Below are 19,483 nucleotides of genomic sequence, written 5' to 3'. Positions count from 1 at the left end.
AAGAAAGAAAGAAAGAAATGTACTCATTACTTGGCTTATGAAGTGGTAACCCCTCTGTACAACTTCATAACAGCAATACAATTTTTGGGGGGGGGGCTCCGGTCATGGGGCCTGAACTCTGGGCCTGGACTCTGTCCCTCAGCTCTTCAGCTCAAGGCTAGCGCTCTACCACTTGAGCCACAGCTCCACTTCAGGCTTTTTTCTTTTTGCTTATGTGGTGCTGAGGAATTGAACCCAGGGCCTCATGCATGCAAGGCAAGCACTCTACCACTGAGCCACCTTCCCAGCCATATAATTTTTTTATTGTGAAAATACTGTACAGAGGGGTTACAATTACATGGGCAAGATAATGAGTATATTTCTTATCAAGCATTGTAGCCTCCTCCTTTGTTTCCCCTTCCCATCCCTTCCCATCCTCCCCCCCGCCCCCCCAGCAATACAATTTTTTTAATGTGAAGTCCTGAGTTCAAGCCTCTCCCCCCCCTCTCCTACACAAAAGCAGGATTAAAACGGAGGATGATCGGTATGTATTGTAAAAATAAACGTGTGGCCTACTATCAGATGTGCTGCACCCAGCCCTGTGTCAATGCTAGCCTTCTATCTCTGCTTTACTCATAAATTTGGTGTCTACCTCCACAAATAAAACTAAATAAACGTGTGGAAATGTCACAGAGAAACTCCTTTTGTACACCTAATGAATCCTTCAAGTGCAACCTTCGAGCATTTGACAACAGAGTCAGACACACGCTTCAGGCATGTGGGTGGCAGAACCTGCGCATGCGCGCTCAGCCGCTAGGGCGAGGTGACGGTGGAGTTGGGCTTTCCAGGGAGGTGTGCGCATGTCTAGAGTTCAAGCAGTGTGCCACGTTCTGCCTGGTGCGCATGCCAGGCAGAGAGGCTCGTTGGTGCGCATGCTCGGACTCGAGCCTGCGCATGCTCGGACTCTGTGCAGTGTTCCTGCCGCCCCCCCCCCCCCCCACGCGGCGGTTGAGGAGAAGTGTTGGCGGGAGAGATGTTGCTGTGGCCGCTGATGGTGATGGTGGCGGCGGCAGCCGTGATGAGACCGTGGCCGCTGGCCAGAGCTCAGACTCTGTGCCGGTGGGGCGGACTTCCCGGGAATGGGGTGCTGCTGGGATTCACTGAGGGTTGACTGAGCCCCGCCTCCCCTCCTGGTCCAGGCCTGTCACTCACCGTCAGCCCCTCCCTGCTCGGCCCCCAGGCCGCCTCCCCCCCCTTAGTCCCTCACTGGGTCCCCCCCCCACCTCCCCCCCTTAGTCCCTCACTGGGTCACCCCCCCCCCCGGCCGCCTTCCCCCCCTTAGTCCCTCACTGGGTCACCCCCCCCCCCGGCCGCCTCCCCCCCTTAGTCCCTCACTGGGTCACCCCCCCACCTCCCCCCCCTTAGTCCCTCACTGGGTCACCCCCCCACCTCCCCCCCCTTAGTCCCTCACTGGGTCCCCCCCCCACCTCCCCCCCTTAGTCCCTCACTGGGTCACCCCCCCCCCGGCCGCCTTCCCCCCCTTAGTCCCTCACTGGGTCACCCCCCCCCCGGCCGCCTCCCCCCCTTAGTCCCTCACTGGGTCACCCCCCCACCTCCCCCCCTTAGTCCCTCACTGGGTCACCCCCCCACCTCCCCCCCCTTAGTCCCTCACTGGGTCACCCCCCCCACCTCCTCCCCTTAGGCCCTCACTGGGTCACCCCCCTCCCAGGCTGCCTCCCCTCCCCTTAGTCTCTCACTGGGTCACCCCCCCACCTCCCCCCCTTAGTCCCTCACTGGGTCACCCCCCAGGCCGCCTCCCCCCCTTAGTCCCTCACTGGGTCACCCCCCCCACCTCCCCCCCTTAGTCCCTCACTGGGTCACCCCCCCCCCCCCCCCCCGCCGCCTTCCCCCCCTTAGTCCCTCACTGGGTCACCCCCCCCCCCCCGGCCGCCTTCCCCCCCTTAGTCCCTCACTGGGTCACCCCCCCCCGGCCGCCTTTCCCCCCTTAGTCCCTCACTGGGTCACCCCCCCCCCCCGGCCGCCTCCCCCCCTTAGTCCCTCACTGGGTCACCCCCCCACCTCCCCCCCCTTAGTCCCTCACTGGGTCACCCCCCCACCTCCCCCCCTTAGGCCCTCACTGGGTCACCCCCCTCCCAGGCTGCCTCCCCTCCCCTTAGTCTCTCACTGGGTCACCCCCCCACCTCCCCCCCTTAGTCCCTCACTGGGTCACCCCCCAGGCCGCCTCCCCCCCTTAGTCCCTCACTGGGTCACCCCCCCCACCTCCCCCCCTTAGTCCCTCACTGGGTCACCCCCCTCCCAGGCTGCCTCCCCCCCCTTAGTCCCTCACTGGGTCACCCCCTCCCTACCTCCCCTTAGTCCCTCACTGGGTCACCCCCTCCCTGCCCCCCCCAGGTCGTCTCCCTGTCCCCCACCTCAGGCTTTGCCCTGTTGTCCTGTGACCAGTGGGCCAGGATGAAAGGGGTACACACACACAACACAGGTACACACACACACACACGCACACACATCCACAGACAGCTACACACGCAGGCCCACGACAAGCTGTCTCCTTGTCCCTCCCTCCAGCACCCGCACAGTGAGGACAGGAAAAGTGTTTAATGTTTCCAAGCAAGCCCAAAGGGTATGTGGCTCCCCACCCCACGCTTCCTGCACCCCATCTAATCGAATTCCTGCACCGGAATTTTCTTTTTCTTTCCTTTTTTTTAACCTTTTTACCTTTTTTGTTGTGTGTGGGGGGGGGGTGTTTGTGGTGCTGTGGGGGTGAACCCCCCCCCCCAGGTCTCACGTCTACTAGGCACCCATGCAGCACTGAGCTACAGCAGTAGGTCTAATATTTTTTGAGTGCCAGTTTTTGTATTGGGGATTTAGGAATACCCCCTTTGTCCAGTCCTTAGAGTTAAGGGTTTTTGTTGTTGTGTTGTTGTTTTGTTGTTTTTGTTGTGGTGTTGAGGATTTAATTCAGGGTCTTGCAATTTCATAAGTAGGCACTGTACCACTTCAGCCACTCTAGGGCTATCATTGTTTATATTTCAATTAATTAGTGAGTGTGTGTGTGTGTGTGTGTGTGTGTGTGTGTGTGTCTGTATTGGTTCTGGGGCTTGAATTCAGGGCTTGGATGTTGTCCTTGAGCTTTTTGCTCAAGGTTAGCACTCTACCACTTGAGCCACAGCTCCACTTCTGGCTTTTTGGTGGTTAATTGGAGATAAGAGTCTCACAGACTTTACTGTCTAGGCTGGCTTTGAACGGCAATCCTCAGATCTTGGCCTCCTGAGTAGTTTGAGTGGCTTAGACACCAGCACTCAGCTTATTATTATTATTTTTCTTTTCTAAATAGTGTCCCACAGTTTTATCCTAAGGGCCAGCCTTGGATTCTCTCCTTTTTTTTTTTTCCCATAGGGGTAGTATTTTTTTGTGTGTGTGTGAAAATATTGTACAGAGGGGTTACAATTACATGGGCAAGATAATTGGATTCTCTTATCTAAGCCTTCCCCTCATAGCTGTAATTACTGGAGAGAGCCAGCTTAGCCTTCAAGATCCTCCTGCCTCTCCCTCCTAGAATTACGGGCTTGTGTCACCATGCCTGGATACTTTGTGGTTTTGTTTTGTGTGTGTGTGTGTGTGTGTGTGTGTGTGTGCTCACTGATATTGGGGCTTGAACTCAGGGCTCAGGCACTGTCCCTTAGTTTTTTTCCTCAAGACCAGTGTTCTACCACTTGAGCTACAGAGCTACAGCTCTGCTTCTGGCCTTTAGCTGGTTCATTGGAGATGAGTCTCATGGATTTTCCTTCCCAGGTTGGCTTTGAACTGGAAGCCTCAGATCTCAGCCTCCTGAGTAGGTAGAATTACAGATGTGAGCCACCAGTACTAGTAGCACAAACCAAACCGGAGGAGGGAGGGGGAAGCTTTTTATTTGGCTATAGACCCATAGCCCACTGTAAAGACAATCTAAACAGGTTCCAGGAAAACTTCCCAAGCTTCCCCCCTCCCCTCCCCCTCCAGCTATCTGATATAACACTGCATCAAAACTGGGAAAGGGGCTGGGAAGGTGGCTCAGTGGTACAGCGCTTGCCTTGCATGCCTGAGGCCCTGGGTTCGATTCCTTAGCACCACATAAGCAAAAAGAAAAAAACCAGAAGTGGTGCTATGGCTCAAGTGGTAGAGCGCTAGCCTTGAGCTGAAGAGTTGAGGGACAGCGCCCAGGCCCAGAGTTCAGGCCCCACGACTGGACCCAAAAAAAAAAAAAAAACTGGGAAAGGAGGCCAGGTAGGGGGCCCATACACCTACAGTCACACAACTACTTGGAGGCTAAGGCAGAAGGAGGACTTGAATTTGAAGTCAGCCTGGGTACCATAGTGAGACTCCTGGCCAAAAACACACAAGAGGAAAAAAAGTTATGAGTGCAAGCTGCCTTTCTGATTGAGACTTTGCCCTTCCTATTTCTAATGGTACACAGTAGGAAATGGTTTTAGCTGCTATTTGTCACTGGTGATTTTATTAAGACCTTGTGATTCTCTTTGTAGGAATCTCTGCGTTTCTCTTCTACGACTGTCTTGCTTAGACATCCTTGTGAGAGAAATATAGCTGTGTATCTAGGGTAAGTGACCACTTTTCTTGCCCAGGCAGGCAGGAAAGTCCAGAAGACTCTTATTTCTAATTAAGCACCAAAAAGCCTGAAGTGAAGCTGTGGTTCAAATGGAAGATTTCCAGCTTTGAGCAAAAAAAAAACCAGGCCATGTATAGAACAAAGAAACCTGTTGATACTGGGTCGTTGTTGTTATTTTGCCAGTCCTGGGGCTTGAACTCAGGGTCTGGGCATTGTCCATGAGCTTCTTTTTCTCAAGGCTAGCACTCTACCACTTGATCCACAGCGCCACTTCAGGCTTTTTTCGTTTATGTCGTACTGAAGAATCTAACCCAGGACTTCATGCATGCTAGGCAAGCACTCTACCACTAAGCCTCATTCCCAGCTCTGATACTGTTTTAAGAAGGGAAAGCAGGATGAGCAAGAAATGGAAGGGTGAGGTTGATGGGGACGTTGTATGCATGTGTGGAAATGTCACAGTGAAACTCTTCTTATACAACTAATATATGCTAATAAAAAATAAGCCAACCAGCAGGCTATAAAGATTAATGTAGTCAAAACAATAATATCAAATCAGGAGCTTTGTTGGAATGGCATATTGGTCCTAATTGAACTCTTGTCTTGTTTATTTCAGGCAACAGATTTTTTTCACCAGAGATAACTTTGAGAGTAGCCTCCTCCCATTCACCATGCCTGAGTGGACAATGGTAGTTACCTTATGAAGCTGGCCCCGGGGCCGCTCACAATAAGTAGTACTGGGGGAATATATCTCACACTAGTGCGCTTTGTTAGCTGAAGGCTTATTGAACAATATACCCCTTACAGCCACTTGTAAGGCCAAAGAAGATTGGCTCATTCTGCCCTCACTGCCAACCAACTCCTTTGAGTGAAAGGGTGAAGGATGGTGGGTTAGTAAATATTCTTCCTCACATGGCTGAGTTGCAGGACACAGGCTGAGCTCTGTGCTGAGAGAAGTATGGCTTTGTTAGCAGATTAATGTACCCATATTATTATTCCTTCTCCTCTTCCTCCTTGTACTAGGATTTTTTTTTGGTGGGGGGCGGTTGTGGGGCCTGAACTCTGGGCCTGGGTGCTGTTCCTGAGCTCTTCAGCTCATAGCTAGCACTTTTACCACTTGAGCCACAGCACACTTCTGGCTTTTTCTGCTTATGTGGTGCTGAGGAATGGAACCCAGGGCCTCATGCATGCAAGGCAAGCACTCTACCACTGAGCCACCTTTCCAGCCCTGTACTAGGATTTGAACTCATGTCCTTGTGTTTGGTAGGCAGGTGCTCTACCACTTGAGACACACCTCCATCTCTTTTTGCTTTTTTCTTTTTCAAATAAAGCCTTCTGTTTTTGCCCAAGTAAGCCTGGATCATTTGCCCTTCCTATATAGCTGGAATGGCAGGAGCATGGCACTCTACTCAGCTTTTCCTTATGATTATGATTATGATTATGATTTTGCTGGTACAGAGGCTTGAACTCCAGGCTTAATGCTCTCCCTCAGCTTGCTCACAGCTGGCGCTCTACCACTTGAGCCACACCTCCATTCTGGCATCAGTTTCTCTAGACTGAGATGGATTGACTCTTTGACTCTCTTTTTGCCCATACTGGCCTTGAACTTTATCCCCTGAGTAGCTAAGGTTACCACACATGAGCTATGTCTCTCAACTTTTTCCTTTTTTTTTTTTTGTTTTATGTGGTGCTGAGGAATCAAATCCAGGGCCTCATGCATACAAGGCAAGCGCTTTACCACTGAGCCACCTTCCAGCCCCCCTTTGTTCGTTCGTTCATTCTTTCTTTCTTTTTTCTTTCTTTCTTTTCTTTTTCTTTTTTTTTGCCAGTCTTGGGACTCTCAGGACCTGAGCACTGTCCCTGAGCTTCTTTTGCTCAAGGCTAGCACTCTACCACTTGAGCCACAGCGCCACTTCTGGCTTTTTCTGTGTATGTAGTACTGAGGAATCGAACCCAGAGCTTCATGCATGCTAGGCAAGCACTCTACCACTAAGCCACATTCCCAGCCCCCTTTTCCTTATTTCTTTGAGCCAGGGTCTCAGTCAGTAGGCCAGACTGGCAGGCCGGCCTCACACCTGGGCTGCCATGTACCTGTCAAGGCACTCAGTCCTCACGTTTACTTCAGCCTGCATCCTCACGCTAGGGAGTGAGCAGAGGTGCCCAAGGGAAGCAAGGTCCGACTTCATCTCCCAAGTGTGCATGTGTCCGGCCCAGGGTACATGGTCTCCCATAGCTGCAGTCGCAGCTGCGGTGGGCAGAGCTGTTCCTGACATGCGTGGCGACAGGTGTCGGGGGCACTGCTGTGACTCTTGTGGTCTATGTCATCATTTGTAGATAACTGCACCAGAAGTCACCTCGGCGCACTTTTCAGGAGGAGCCTTGCTACTGGTGGTGAGTGGAAAGGTCTTCGTGTACAACTACAGAGATAACCTCTGGTTTCAATCTCAAGGTAGGTGTATTTTTCCCCCTGGATTTGCTGTGTGTTTCCCCAATGTGGGAGAAGAGCTTCATTCATCTTTTCATGCCCCTTCCAAGACCCAGCCTCCTGACCATCACCTTCTTTGTCAGGAGAATTGTCTGGCAGCCCCACGGTGCAGGGTAGACATATAGCACCTAGCATTGGAACTGGTAGTCTCCACTCCAAATTACAAAGGCCTGGGCTGGTGGCTCACGCCTGTCATTCCTAGCTCCTCAGGAGGCTGAGATGTGAGGATTGAGATTCAAAGCCAGCCCAGGCAGGAAAGTTCCTGAGACTCTTACCTCCAGTGAACTACCAAAATGCCAGAAGTGGAAGTGTGGCTTAAGTGGTAGAACGCCTTCAAGTTCTGGTTTGCAGTTCTGCCGGGATGGCAGTGGTCCAGCAGGTTTCCTTGTACTTACTATCCAGTTCTTGGCAGCAGAGGCCTCATTTCCTCTTTTGGCAGAGCTGGGGATGAGCCTAGGGCCTCACACAGACAGGCCAGGAGAGCACTAGCCACCGAGGGCCACTGAGTCCAGGCTTCTGTATGCTTGCTAGGAGCAGGGGACCTTTTCCTCAATCTTGACAGGGCCCTGGAAGTTTTCTCCAAACTTAGTAGGTGTCAGATGGGGACATGGGCCGCAGAGGCTGCTGGGAAATCCAGACCTTCAGTGAGCTGCCCAGTCAGTGTTCCAGGGAATTGAGGAGACTGCGGTATCTACAGGGATCTTGACTGGTCTTTTCTTTTCAGGTATAAACCACCCTGTTTCACATGTCAGTGGTGATAATTGCTGCTTTGCTAAAAATGCCTTGTGTGTGGTAAGTCCAGCTGGAATCTTCCCCTCCCTCCTGCACTCTGAATGCAGATGAGCAGGAATGGACAGAGAATGGTATAAAGGGCCTTGGGCCATGACCTTTTCCCAGGAATGGGGGGGGGGGGGGGCAGTCAGAGAGGCAGGAAGGCTCTACAGGTGCTTGAGATGAACTGCTTGGCAGTCTGAATTTGTCCTCCTTTTTTTTTTTTTAATTGGAACAATGGTTGTGGTTATGGTTCTGGGATTTGTGTGTGTGTGTGTCAGTTATGGGGCTTGAACTCTGGGCCTGGGAGCTGTCCCTCAGCTCTTCAGCTCAAGGCTAGTGCCCTACCACTTGAGCGACAGCGCCACCCAGGCTGGCTTTGAACCGCCATCCTGAGATCTCAGCTTCCTGAATAGCTAGGATTACAGGCGTAAGCCTGGAATTTTTTTAATTAAAAAAAAATTTTTTTTTGTTGTCATGGGGCTTGAACTGTGGGCCTGGGCGCTGTCCCTGTGCTCTTCAACTCAAGGCAAGTGTTGTACTGCTTGAGCCACAGCATCACTTCACGGTTTTGAGTAGTTTATTGGAGATAAGAGTCTCACGGACTTTCCTGCCCGGCCTGGTTTTGAACCGAGATCCTCAGATGTCAGCCTCTTGAGTAGCTAGGATGACAGTTGTGAGCCATCGGCACCCACTTATCTTTCTTTTCTTTTTCTTTCTTTCTTTTTCTGTCGTGGGGCTTGAACTCTGGGCCTGGGCACTGACCCTGAGCTCTTCAGCTCAAGGAGATTGCTGTGCCACTAGAGCCCCAAGGCCACTTCTGGTTTTCTGGTGGTTAATTGGAGATGAGTCTCACAGAGTTTCCTGCCCAGGCTGGTTTTTGAACCACGATCCTTAGATCTCAGTTAGAATGGCAGGCATGAGCCACCAGCACTAGACTCCATCTTGCTTTGTGAACATCTCACCTTGACAGCACTGTAGATGCTGCAGAAAGTTGCAAAAAACATAACAGAGTCCCTTGGTCCTCCCTTGGTGTCTCCCATGGCCATACCTTACATGCCCAAGCTAGCGACGAGACCAGGAAATGGCATGCATGCATGTTATATGACACACTTCTAGTCCTGTGTCATTTTGTCCCATTGTCATCAACATACACTCACTCCTCTGCAGGACACTGGCCCAGTCCCCCAGTGGACACTTACACCAAACTCTCTAGATACAGTCCTAGTTTATTTGGGGGGTGGATATAAGGGAGAGAACCTGGAGCCCTGTAGACATTAGGCAAGTTTCCTGCCACTGAGCAGCACCCTTCATCTTTGTTGTTTTGTTCTGTTTTTTGAGAGACATGATTATACTATGCAGCCCAGGCTGGCCTTGACCCCTCGATCTTCCTGCCTTAGTCTCCCTAGTTGGATCACAGGTGTGTACCACCATGCCCAAATTGTACTATGTTTTAAAACATACATATATAGCTGGGAATGTGACTTAGTGGTAGAGTGCTTGCCTATCATGCACGGAGCCCTGGGTTCAATTCCTCAGTACCACATACACAGAAAAGCCAGAAGTGGCAATGTGGCTCAAGTGGTAGAGTGCTAGCTACACACACACACACACACACACACACACACACACACACACACACACACACACACATACACACACACACACTTGTGATAAAGCTTTATTTGTACATTAGGCACAGGAAGACTCTTCAACACCAACTAAACATAAAGTAGCACTGTAGCTCAGGTGGTAGAGCACTAGCCTTGAGCCTTGAGCTGAGGGACAGTGCTCAGACCGAGAGTTCAAGCTCCACGACTGACAAAAAAACAAAAAAGAACACTTACAGTCTTCATAGTAAAAGTTGTAGATATGTTCTCTGTCTCTTGGTCTCTTGATCTCTTTGTCCATCTCTCTCTATCCAGCTTTCTGTCTCTGTCTGTCTCTCTGTCCTATCAACTGTCCTCTCCCCACTTAGTGGACAAATTGCCAGCATTGACTCAGTTTATTGGATAAAATCAGAGTTACTTGCAATGAGCACTGTGGTAGTGCCGCAGCCGATCTGCTTGCAACAGCTGCTCAGGGTCCACCGTGCGGGCAGGTGGCACTGTGTGGGGGACGCTGGACTTGCAGGGGCCTCACCCTGGCGGGTGGAGTGGGAGGCCAGGAGGTTTCTGTGCACTGCCCAGAATGGCATGCAACGTAAAATTTAGGAATTGTTTACTTCTAGAATTTTGCATCTCATATTTTGGGACTTGGATTGATAGGGAAGTCACTGAAGCCACCAGAAGTGACACCAGAGCCACTCTACCCGAGTCTCCACCAAGCTGCCCCTCAGTTCCCTCCTGGCCTCACTTACCTCGGTGGCGGACATAACTAGGGGATTTGCTTAGCCCAGCAAACGTCCCTAAGGATGAAATCAATTTGTTGGGTGTCCATGGTTGGTTCTTTTTGTCTGCTAAGTAATATTCCATGATAGAGGTATACCTCTATTTAAAAAAAAATATTTCAGCAAGAATTTATTTTGGTGTAACCAGGTTTAAAATAGGGTGAAATAGAAAAGAGACACACTTCCTGCCCCCCAGGCGAGAAATGGGAGTTAAAGACTCCTCACGTGCCCACACTTGCACTACGAGAAACGTAGATCTGCTGGGCATGGCGGTGAACAAAACACTAGTCTGGGTTACTCAGAGGGTCAAGGCTTGACCCTCTTGAGCCCAGCAGGGTTGGAGTACTCAACATGGATCAGGTGTCTGCGGTAAGCCTGGTGACCCCTGGAAGCAGAGCACCACCAGGAACTTGAGGAGAGGGGGTAAGCTGGACCCAGGGAGAAACACAGCAGAGGTCCAACTCTGATGTGGCTGGAGGTGCAGCTCAGTGGTGTAGAGCATGTGCTTAGTGCGTGCCCAGTCCTGGGTTCCAACCCAGAAACAAGAAAGGACACAGCTGGTGTGGTCACAGGGCCTTCTCTGAACATCCTCATATGGTAGCCCAGCGCTCAGAGCGAGACCCCATCTCTAACATGTGAGGGGGGGAAGGGATCAGGAAAGAAAATAAGCTGCCCCAAGCAGTCGTGCACCAGTTTTCCTGCAGACACAAAGCTGTCCTTTCCCGCACGGAGGCCCACAGCGTGACTGCTGACAAGTGTGTGTCTGCTGTCTCCCCAGGAAATAAGCAACGACATCTTTGCCTACATGCAAGGAGATGAGCTGGCTCAGGCTCACATCTATTTCTCCAATAACGGCGGCTACAGCTTTGACTTGTTCGTCTTTGAAAGCCAGGTATGTGGGGCTGGGAAGTGGCTCAGTGGTCGAGTGCTTGCCTAGCATGCATGAAGCCCTGGGTTCAGTTCCTCAGTACCACATACACAGAAAAAGCCAGAAATGGCACTGTGGCTCAAGTGGTAGAGTGCTAGCCTTGAGCAAAAGAAGCTCAGGGACAGTGCCCAGACCCTGAGTTCAAGCCCCAGGACCAGCAAAAGGAAAAAGAAAAGTTTAAAAAAAGAAAAAGGGAAGCCAGGTATGTGCTGTTGGGTTAGAAAACAGAAGCACGAGTTTCTGTCCTTTCTGTCCTGCTCTGTGGGTGATGCAGGAGGCCCCCCTTTTGTCTGGGAGTTCGAGACCAGCCTGGACAGCACAGTAACACTGGGTCTCCATCCATCCATCCACACAGAGGCACGATCACACAACTGCCAAAGGCCCAGCAGAGTTCCTCCTTATTTAAAGCTCCTGCAGGCTTGGAGGTTGGAGGGCAATGCCCAGGTGCAGGCCCTGGGTGAGCCATGCCCATCAGGTCCCCTCTGCCGCCGTCACGGGGAGGACCCACCCCACCCTCCAGCCGGGTGAGCAAGTGTCGGTGACTTCAGAACGTGACTGTCTTAGGCCATGTGTCTGTGGGGACAGAGTGCCCCATCCTGTGTGGGAGGCACCACTCACAGCCCTGCAGGCTGGGAAGCCAAGGTGCCCACGGAACAAGGTGCCTCCGTGGTCCTCCCAGAGCCCAAGGGAAAGGGAGGGAGGGCTCTGGAGCACTCCACCTCTCCAGCGGACTTCCTGGGGGCCCTCTGGTGTGATGGTGGAGCAGCCTCCACACTCCCTGCCGCCAGAGTCATATACTGCTGACCCCCCAGAGGCCGTGCCAATGGGTCTTCCCCCCCAGATGACATTTCAGGTCTTAGGTCTCCATGACAACACTCTGAGCCAAGTGGGATCATCTCAGTCGTGGGGGGAGGGGGAGTCTGCTGCTCAACCCCTCCCCTAAATCCCCATTGTCTGGGATTAAGTTCATGCCACAGGACCAGTCTGACATGGGCACAGGATCAGGTCCCAAATGCAATGAATGACTAGTGTTCAGACACCACAGAGCTGACCTGTCTCCATTTAAGCATTGGTGCCAGAGGCTCTGTTTCCCTACACAGGAAACAAAAGAAATACTCCTTCATTTTAGCTTGTTAGATCAACTGCACCAGCACTTAAACATAATTATAATGTCATCACAACACATAGCCTTATAGTCTTGATGCACATGCACAATTTTCTTTCTTGCTTCCTAGGCTGCAAACCCTGGAATGTTAGGGGGAATCTTTCACTTTCACCCCTTGTCACAGATCGGCATTCTTATTGTTGACAAAGGAATGGTAAGTTGATTACCCAGGGGGCAGACTTCTGAAGCGCCTTTGGCCACTGCTAGAGTTTTGTTGTTTTTTTTTTAAATTTTTATTTTATTTTATTTGAGAACATACTGTACAGAGGGGTTACAATTACATGGTCAGGATAATGCATACATTTCTTACCAAGCATTGCAGCCTCCTCCTTTGTTTACCCTTCACCTCCCTTCCCAGCCTCCCCCCTCCCCCCCCACTGCTAGAGTTTTGTTAAACTCTTACTTTGCATATGTAGCTTCTCATAGTTGAAATTTGCTTTTTATTCACCTTTCTATCTATGTATCCATCCACCTAACTATTCAGACATCCATTTCACCATTTATTTATCCACCCCACCCATCTATCTATCCACTCATCCATTCACCCATCTATCCATCCATCCATCCATCCAACATCCATCATCCATCCTTCCATTCATCTATCCTTTGATCCACCCACCCATCCATCCATGTGCACACCTATCCACTCTGAATCCTTCCCTTCCCTCCAATCCTCTGTCCATTCTTTTTTTTTTTTGGGTCCGGTCATGGGGCCAGAACTCTGGGCCTGGGCGCTGTCCCTCAGCTCTTCAGCTCAAGGCTAGCACTCTATCACTTGAGCCACAGCGCCACTTCCGGCTTTTTTCTTTTTGCTTATGTGGTGCTGAGGAGTCGAACCCAGGGCCTCATGCATGCAAGTCAAGCGCTCTACCACTGACCCACCTTCCCAGCCCTCCTCTGTCCATTATACACACACACACACACACACACAGCCACATTTATATGGTGTCTTCTGTTTGCTAGACACTGTGATGAGCACAGGACATAGATTATTTTCAATGCTCGTGTCAAGTACCTCTTTGAATGGCTATTTAAAAATGAGGCACACAAAACCTGTAATTTACGGCACCACTTGGTTTAAGTTGAAGAGATAAAGCCAATGGGAACCAACTCACAGAGAGGCTAAGTCATCAGTAGCCAAGTCTTGCAGAAATTACAAAAGGGATGTATGGTATGACTGAAGTTTGAAAGAGAGCCACTGGAGACAGTCCCATTCTGAGTGGGGAGATGAGGTAGTGTCACAGTGGTTACAAGATGGTGCCCTGTGATTGCTGCAGACAAAGCCACTAGGGTTCCCGTGGGTGAGGGGAGCCAGCGTCATGGTTTGGAGGGTGCAGAAGAGACCATGAAATTCTGTGAAGGGTCTTGTAGCTTGAGTAGAAGGTCCTGAGTGGTAGGCTCAAGTGAAAGGAAGTGAAGGTTCAAGGAGCCTGCCCCACAAGTATCCACCGCCCCTTTGCTTGTTCCCCTAGCTAAGCCCTGCTTTGTCCCCTGTAGACATCATAAATTTCCTAGATTACCAGGTGCCGGTGGCTCACCCCTGTAATACTAGCTACTCAGGAGGCTGAGATCTGAGGATTGTGGTTCGAAGCCAGCCTTGGTAGAAAAATCCCCATGAGACTCTTACCTCCAATGAGCCACCCCCAAACTGGAAGTGGTGCTGTGGCTCAAAGTGGTAGAGTGCTAACCTTGAGCAAAAGAACTCAGGGGCAGGGCCCAGACCCTGAATTCAAGCCCCACAACCAAACAAAAAAACAAAACAAAAAAACCTAGATTGTATTTCTGGTCCTGTCTCAAGAAGGTCCATCTTCCTAGGAGGAGGTCCTGGGTGACCAGCCAGTGCCTCCAAGTGTCCCAGGCCTCCGGGGTGAGGAGGGGCACTTTTCCAGGTTTGCCTTCCTAGCCTGGAAGCACTCACTCCTGTCCCTCTGTTTGGGGCGATGGAGATTGAACTTATGGACTCCTGCTTGCTAGGCAAGCCACATTCCCAGCCTCTTGTAGGCTTCAGTTTATTTTTCAGATAGGGTCCTCTGATTTTGCCCAGGATAGCTGCAGAACGAGATCCTCACACCTCTGTCTCCTGGTTAGCTAGGATAACAACAGTGCACCACCACACCCCTCTCTCTTTATACAACATATTTGTCTTCACCAGGCACTCCTGCTGATCTCCTGTGGTAGAATGGGTGGCAACTTCATGCTTCCCGCGGCACCCCTCTCCCTGCCCTTTTAGGATTTTTGTGTTTTGATAGTTTTTTGTTTTGTTTTGCATTGTTTTTGGTTAGTCGTGGGGCTTGAACTCTGGGCCTGGGCATTGTCCCTGAGCTGTTTTTTACTCAAGGCGAGCACTCTACCACTAGGAGCCAGGCGCCATTCTGGTTTTCTGGTGGTTCATTGGAGATTAGAGTCTCACCGACTTTCCTGTCCAGGCTGGCTTTGAACTGCTGTCCTCAGATCTCAGCCTCCTGAGTAGCTAGGATTACAGGCCTGAGCCACTGGCACCCGGCTCTTTACTAGTTTTTTGTTGTTGTTTTGTTCCCTGCTTGTTTGCTTCTAGACAGTGTCGGGTCTCACTATAGCCAAAGCTGGCCTGGAACTCAGTGATGCAGTCCAGCCTGACCTTGACCTTGAGATGCTCCTGCCTCAGCCTCCCAGTGTACACCACCACTTGTGGCTGAGGACGGCTTTGTGCGTTCTGATTCCTAGCCAGAACTGTGCCAGCCCAGCCCTCCATTCCACCCCGCTCTGGGCTTGTCCAACTGAAGATCCTTTATTAGATTTCTCCACATGCTGGAGGAGGAGGGCACAGGGAGCAGAAGGGGAGGGGGGATGGGGGAAGAAGGGAGTGACACAGGGGGCAGGTTTGCTCCTGCCATGATGTCTGCATTTATGAAACCACAGTATATAGCCCATGATGCCGACAAACATGTGAAAGAATAGTAACAAGCTAGTGAGCCATGAGAGAGAGAGAGAGAGAGAGAGAGAGAGAGAAGGCATAGCATTATCAGGCTGGTTCCTTGCCTGGCCCCTCCCAGGTGACAGCACTTGTGCTCCTGACAGGCTGTTGTGGGGATGAGGGCACTATGGGAGGAGCTGGGGCCAGGGGACCCCTCCACTCAGCCTCTTCAGTAGGGCCTCTCCCTCCTTCCTGTCCTGGGAAGAGGATGGTCAGTTTTTATTTGGTTTGGTTTTTGGAGGTACTGGGGTTTGAACTTGAGCTGAGCTTGCTAGGCAGATACTCTACCAACTGCCGCCATGCCTTCAGCCCTTTCTGCATTCATTATTTTTCTTTTCTTTTTTGACCAGCCCTGGGGATTGAACTCAGGGCCTGGGTGCTGTCCCTGAGCTCTTTTTTCCTCAAGGCTAGCGTTCTGCCATTTGAGCACAGCACTACTTCCAGCTTTTTCTCTGTGTGTGGTACTGAGCAGTCGAACCCAGGCTTCATGCATGCTAGGCAAGCACTGGACCACTAAGCCACATTCCCAGCCCATCATTTTTCAAAAAGAGCCTCAAGTTTATCCCTGAGCTGGCCAGGGGGGTGGGGGGGTGGGGGCATGCTTCTATTTACATTATCTGCCTAGCTGGGTTGGCAGGTGTGAGCCACCGCAGTCAGCTTTGACCGGTTGAGATAGGTGCTTGCCCTCTTTCTGCCCAGGCTGGCCTCCAACATTGATCCTCCTAATCGCCACATCCCAAGTAGCTGGTATTATAGGTGCGTGCCACCACACCCAGCCTCAGGCTAGTGTTGGTAATTCCACCCTTTCAGGTGTTGTCAGAAGGACACAGGCTGTCCTAGGACCCTCCAGGATATCTGGAGGACAGAGGGCTTTGGAAAGCACATAGGGGAATTTGTACTTGATACTAAAACCAAAGGCTGGAAAGAATAGGGGTTGTGAGATGGGCAGGGTGGCATATACCCACAGTCCCAGCATGCAGGAGGCTGAGGCGGGAGGAGCACCAGCTGAAGGCCAGCCCAGGCAAAGGTAGCCAGATTTTATTCTGAAAGACAGAATGGAAGCTAAGAGGACTGGGCATGTAACTCCAGCGGTAAAGGGCTTGCCTGGGCAGTGCAGGGCACTGGGTTCCATCCTCAGTAGTGAAGGGAAAAAAATATAACAAAATATGGACCACCTCAAACCAGACACCTTATAAGGAAAGATAACAGAGGAGGGGCTGCTTTATAACAACTTGTCCTTTTTTCTTCTTTTTTGGTGCCAAAGATTGCACCAGTGCCCTTGCCGCCTCAACTCCTCTTCCTGCACGGTAGACTGGCACTTGGCCACTTGAGCCATTCCTGCAGCCTGGCTTTTTGCTGGTTATTTTGGAGATAAGAGTCTCACAGACTTCCTCCCCCCCCCCCCCTCCCCCAGGTGGATCTTGAACCATGATCTCATCTCTCCTGAGTAGCTAGGATTACCGGCATGACCCTCTGGAGCCTGGCCTATTTTCATTATTTTGCAGCAGGCTCTTGGTAGTACTATATTTGCCTCGGGTGACCCCAAACTAGGGATACTTGTGTCTCTGCCTCCCAGATAGCTAGGACTACAGGCATGCACTACAAGCTGCTGTAGAAGTCACTAGTCTAATCCTGGAAAACCTAACCCACACTCTGGAGAGAAGCATTAGTCCCTTTGGTGGGTAACCTAATCCTTAAAGCACCACCCTCTTTTAATACTGCTGCCTTTGGGGCTCAGACCTCAGCACATGAACCTCTGGAAATCTTTAACTACATCCAACCCACGGTGGAGGCGACCTGAGCCCATCAGAGCTGGCCGCTGATGGGTTTCCCACATTTCAGGCCAGGTTGTTCCCTGGGGTGGGGTGGGGTGTCCTGGCTTCCACTCCATGCCTGGGGGCTCCCCCACTCCTTGTGGCCACAGGTCCCCAGATTAGCTCCCCCTCCCTCCAGGGCAGAGTGGCCCCAGGGGACAGCTGCTGGCCTTGGAAGGGCTTCACTTTGAGAAGCAGAGGATGAAGGCCCAGGGAGGAAGCTGAACGCCGCCGCCGCCTGGGTCACAGGTGTCTCCTTCTCCCAGGCCATGTTCCAATACACGGACTACCCACTCAACCGCAGCCTGGGCATGGCCTTCCCATACAAAGATACCATGAATGTCGTCCTCACCCCGGGCCAGAAGGGCTTTATCATCCTCTGGAGCCAAAACAACCTGTTTGTGTCTCCCAACTCAGGTAAGGGAACATAGGAGGGACTGGGCTGCGACTTGACCAGGCAGGGGGTGGGGCCCAGGTGCTGCCCGGGGAAACTGCCCTCCCTTCCCCTTCTGCTTCCTTCCTAGTAGGGCTGGGGGGACAGACAGGTCCAGATACACACACACACACACACACACACACACACACACACACACACACACACACACTCACACATACACACTAGCCGCTGGCAGAGGCCCCTACTCTTGGTCCAGGGAACCTCATACTATCTTGCTTGAATGAGATGTGTCAGGGTACCCGCTAAACGTTGAGCATCCACCTAGAAATGAGCATTACTCCAGACAGAAAGATCTAGAAGGCTGGGCTGGGAAGGTGGCTTCGTGGTAAGAGTGCTTGCCTAGCATGCATGAAGCCCTGGATTCCACTCCTCAGTACCACACACACACGAGAAGTGGCTCTGTGGCTCAAGTGGTAGAGTACTAGCCTTGAGCAAAAAGAAGCTCAGGGACAGTGCCCAGGCCCTGAGTTCAAGCCAGGTGCCCATGACTCACGCCTGTAATCCTAGCTACACAGGAGGCTGAGATCTGAAGATCAGAGTTAAAAGCCAGCCTGGGCAGGAAAGTCTGTGAGACTCTTATCTCCAATAAACCATCAGAAAACCAGAAGTGGCACTGTGGCTCAAGTGGTAGAGCGCTCGCTTTGAGCTGAAGAGCTGAGGGACAGCACCCAAGTCCAGAGTTCAAGACCCATGAGTGACAAAAAAAAAAAAGAAAGAAATAAAAAGAAATCACTTTGCACACGTGTGATGGTTCATGCTGGTAATCTGAGCTACTGCAGAGGCAGGGGAGACAGAGCTTGAGGGCAGACCCTGCAAAATTCCTAAGGAAATATAAAAATCACAGTTGGGTTGTGAGCCACATGCCTGGGTCTTCATGGGGTCAGGCCTCAGAGGTCACTGTCCACTGTCTCCCTAGGTCAGCTTGTGAACACTGTCCAGTTACAGCAAGAAGGGAAGATCCAGTTTCCCTCCATCTTCGATACCAACATCACCATCCACAACATCGCTGCCAGTGGGTACTGCTCTGATGGGGATCTCGAAAAACCTGGGTACTGCTTAGGGCCGCCAGCCTGTAGTCCCAAGCTATCCCATGTGCAGAAGTTGTTTGTCAAAGGCCTAACAGACAAAACCCAAAAATGATCTGGTTCCTCATTAAAAGAGCCATCCCTACATGAGTGGCCAGGTACTCTGGCCAGATGCTGCTATCCTGGAGGCTCAAGCCTGTAATCCCAGCTACTCAGGAAGCTGAGCTCTGAGTGGTTTGAAGCCACCCTAGGCAGGAAAGTGTGTGAGACTCTGACCTCCAGTTAACCAACAAAAATCGGGAAGTAGAGGTGTCATTCAGGTAGTAGAGCACCAGCCTTGGTGTAAAAGCCAAGTGAGAGGAAGAGGCCCTGAATTCAAGTTCTAGTAATGGCACATATACAACCAAATTCAGCAGGAATGAACTCATGATGGGTGGTGTGTGTGTGTGTGTGTGTGTGTGTGTGTGTGTCTTTGCCATCAACTTTAGTCCTCCAAATAAAGACTCACACATATTAAATACTGCCCTGGGGAAGAGAATATTTAGAATCATCTCTACAAGGATTCCCCCTCCCTCCCTCCTTCCCTCCTTCCCTCCCTCTCTCCCCCCTCCCTCCCTCCCTCCCTCCCTCCCTCCCTCCCTTTTTCCTTCCTTTCTTCCTTCCTTCCTTCTTTGGTTCCTTCCATACACATGGCATCATGCTGTGAGTTATCCTACAGTTTGCCTTCTTCAAGCAAACGTCCTATAAAATTGCCCTCTTGACAACTTTTTTTTCTTTTTTCTTTTTTTTGTGCCAGTCCTGGGCTTGATCTCAGGATCTATGCTGTTCTCAGACCACCTTTGCTCAAGACTAGCATTCTACCACTTGAGCTGTGGCACCACTTCCCACTTGATCTG

The 19,483-nt window shown here is 51.3% G+C and overlaps 1 protein-coding gene across 1 annotated transcript in view; it reads left to right on the top strand.

The window, feature by feature from the left end:
* Window positions 1-1,012: 1,012 nt before the first annotated feature.
* Window positions 1,013-19,483, top strand: part of Catsperd (cation channel sperm associated auxiliary subunit delta) — a 42,785-nt gene continuing 24,314 nt past the window's right edge. Inside the window, exons 1-10 of the mRNA XM_042697027.1 lie at window positions 1,013-1,098; window positions 2,566-2,620; window positions 4,521-4,594; window positions 5,217-5,289; window positions 6,935-7,049; window positions 7,810-7,877; window positions 11,024-11,137; window positions 12,409-12,492; window positions 17,372-17,522; window positions 18,479-18,574. Coding sequence (XP_042552961.1) covers window positions 1,013-1,098; window positions 2,566-2,620; window positions 4,521-4,594; window positions 5,217-5,289; window positions 6,935-7,049; window positions 7,810-7,877; window positions 11,024-11,137; window positions 12,409-12,492; window positions 17,372-17,522; window positions 18,479-18,574 — 916 coding nt within the window. The remainder of the gene's footprint in view (window positions 1,099-2,565; window positions 2,621-4,520; window positions 4,595-5,216; window positions 5,290-6,934; window positions 7,050-7,809; window positions 7,878-11,023; window positions 11,138-12,408; window positions 12,493-17,371; window positions 17,523-18,478; window positions 18,575-19,483) is intronic.

Source organism: Dipodomys spectabilis, unplaced genomic scaffold (genome assembly GCF_019054845.1).
Source record: "Dipodomys spectabilis isolate Male_0828 unplaced genomic scaffold, ASM1905484v1 ptg000215l, whole genome shotgun sequence".
NCBI lineage: Eukaryota > Metazoa > Chordata > Mammalia > Rodentia > Heteromyidae > Dipodomys > Dipodomys spectabilis.
The sequence above is the reverse complement of the archived record's forward strand: the minus strand, read 5'-3'. Positions and strand labels throughout refer to the sequence as shown.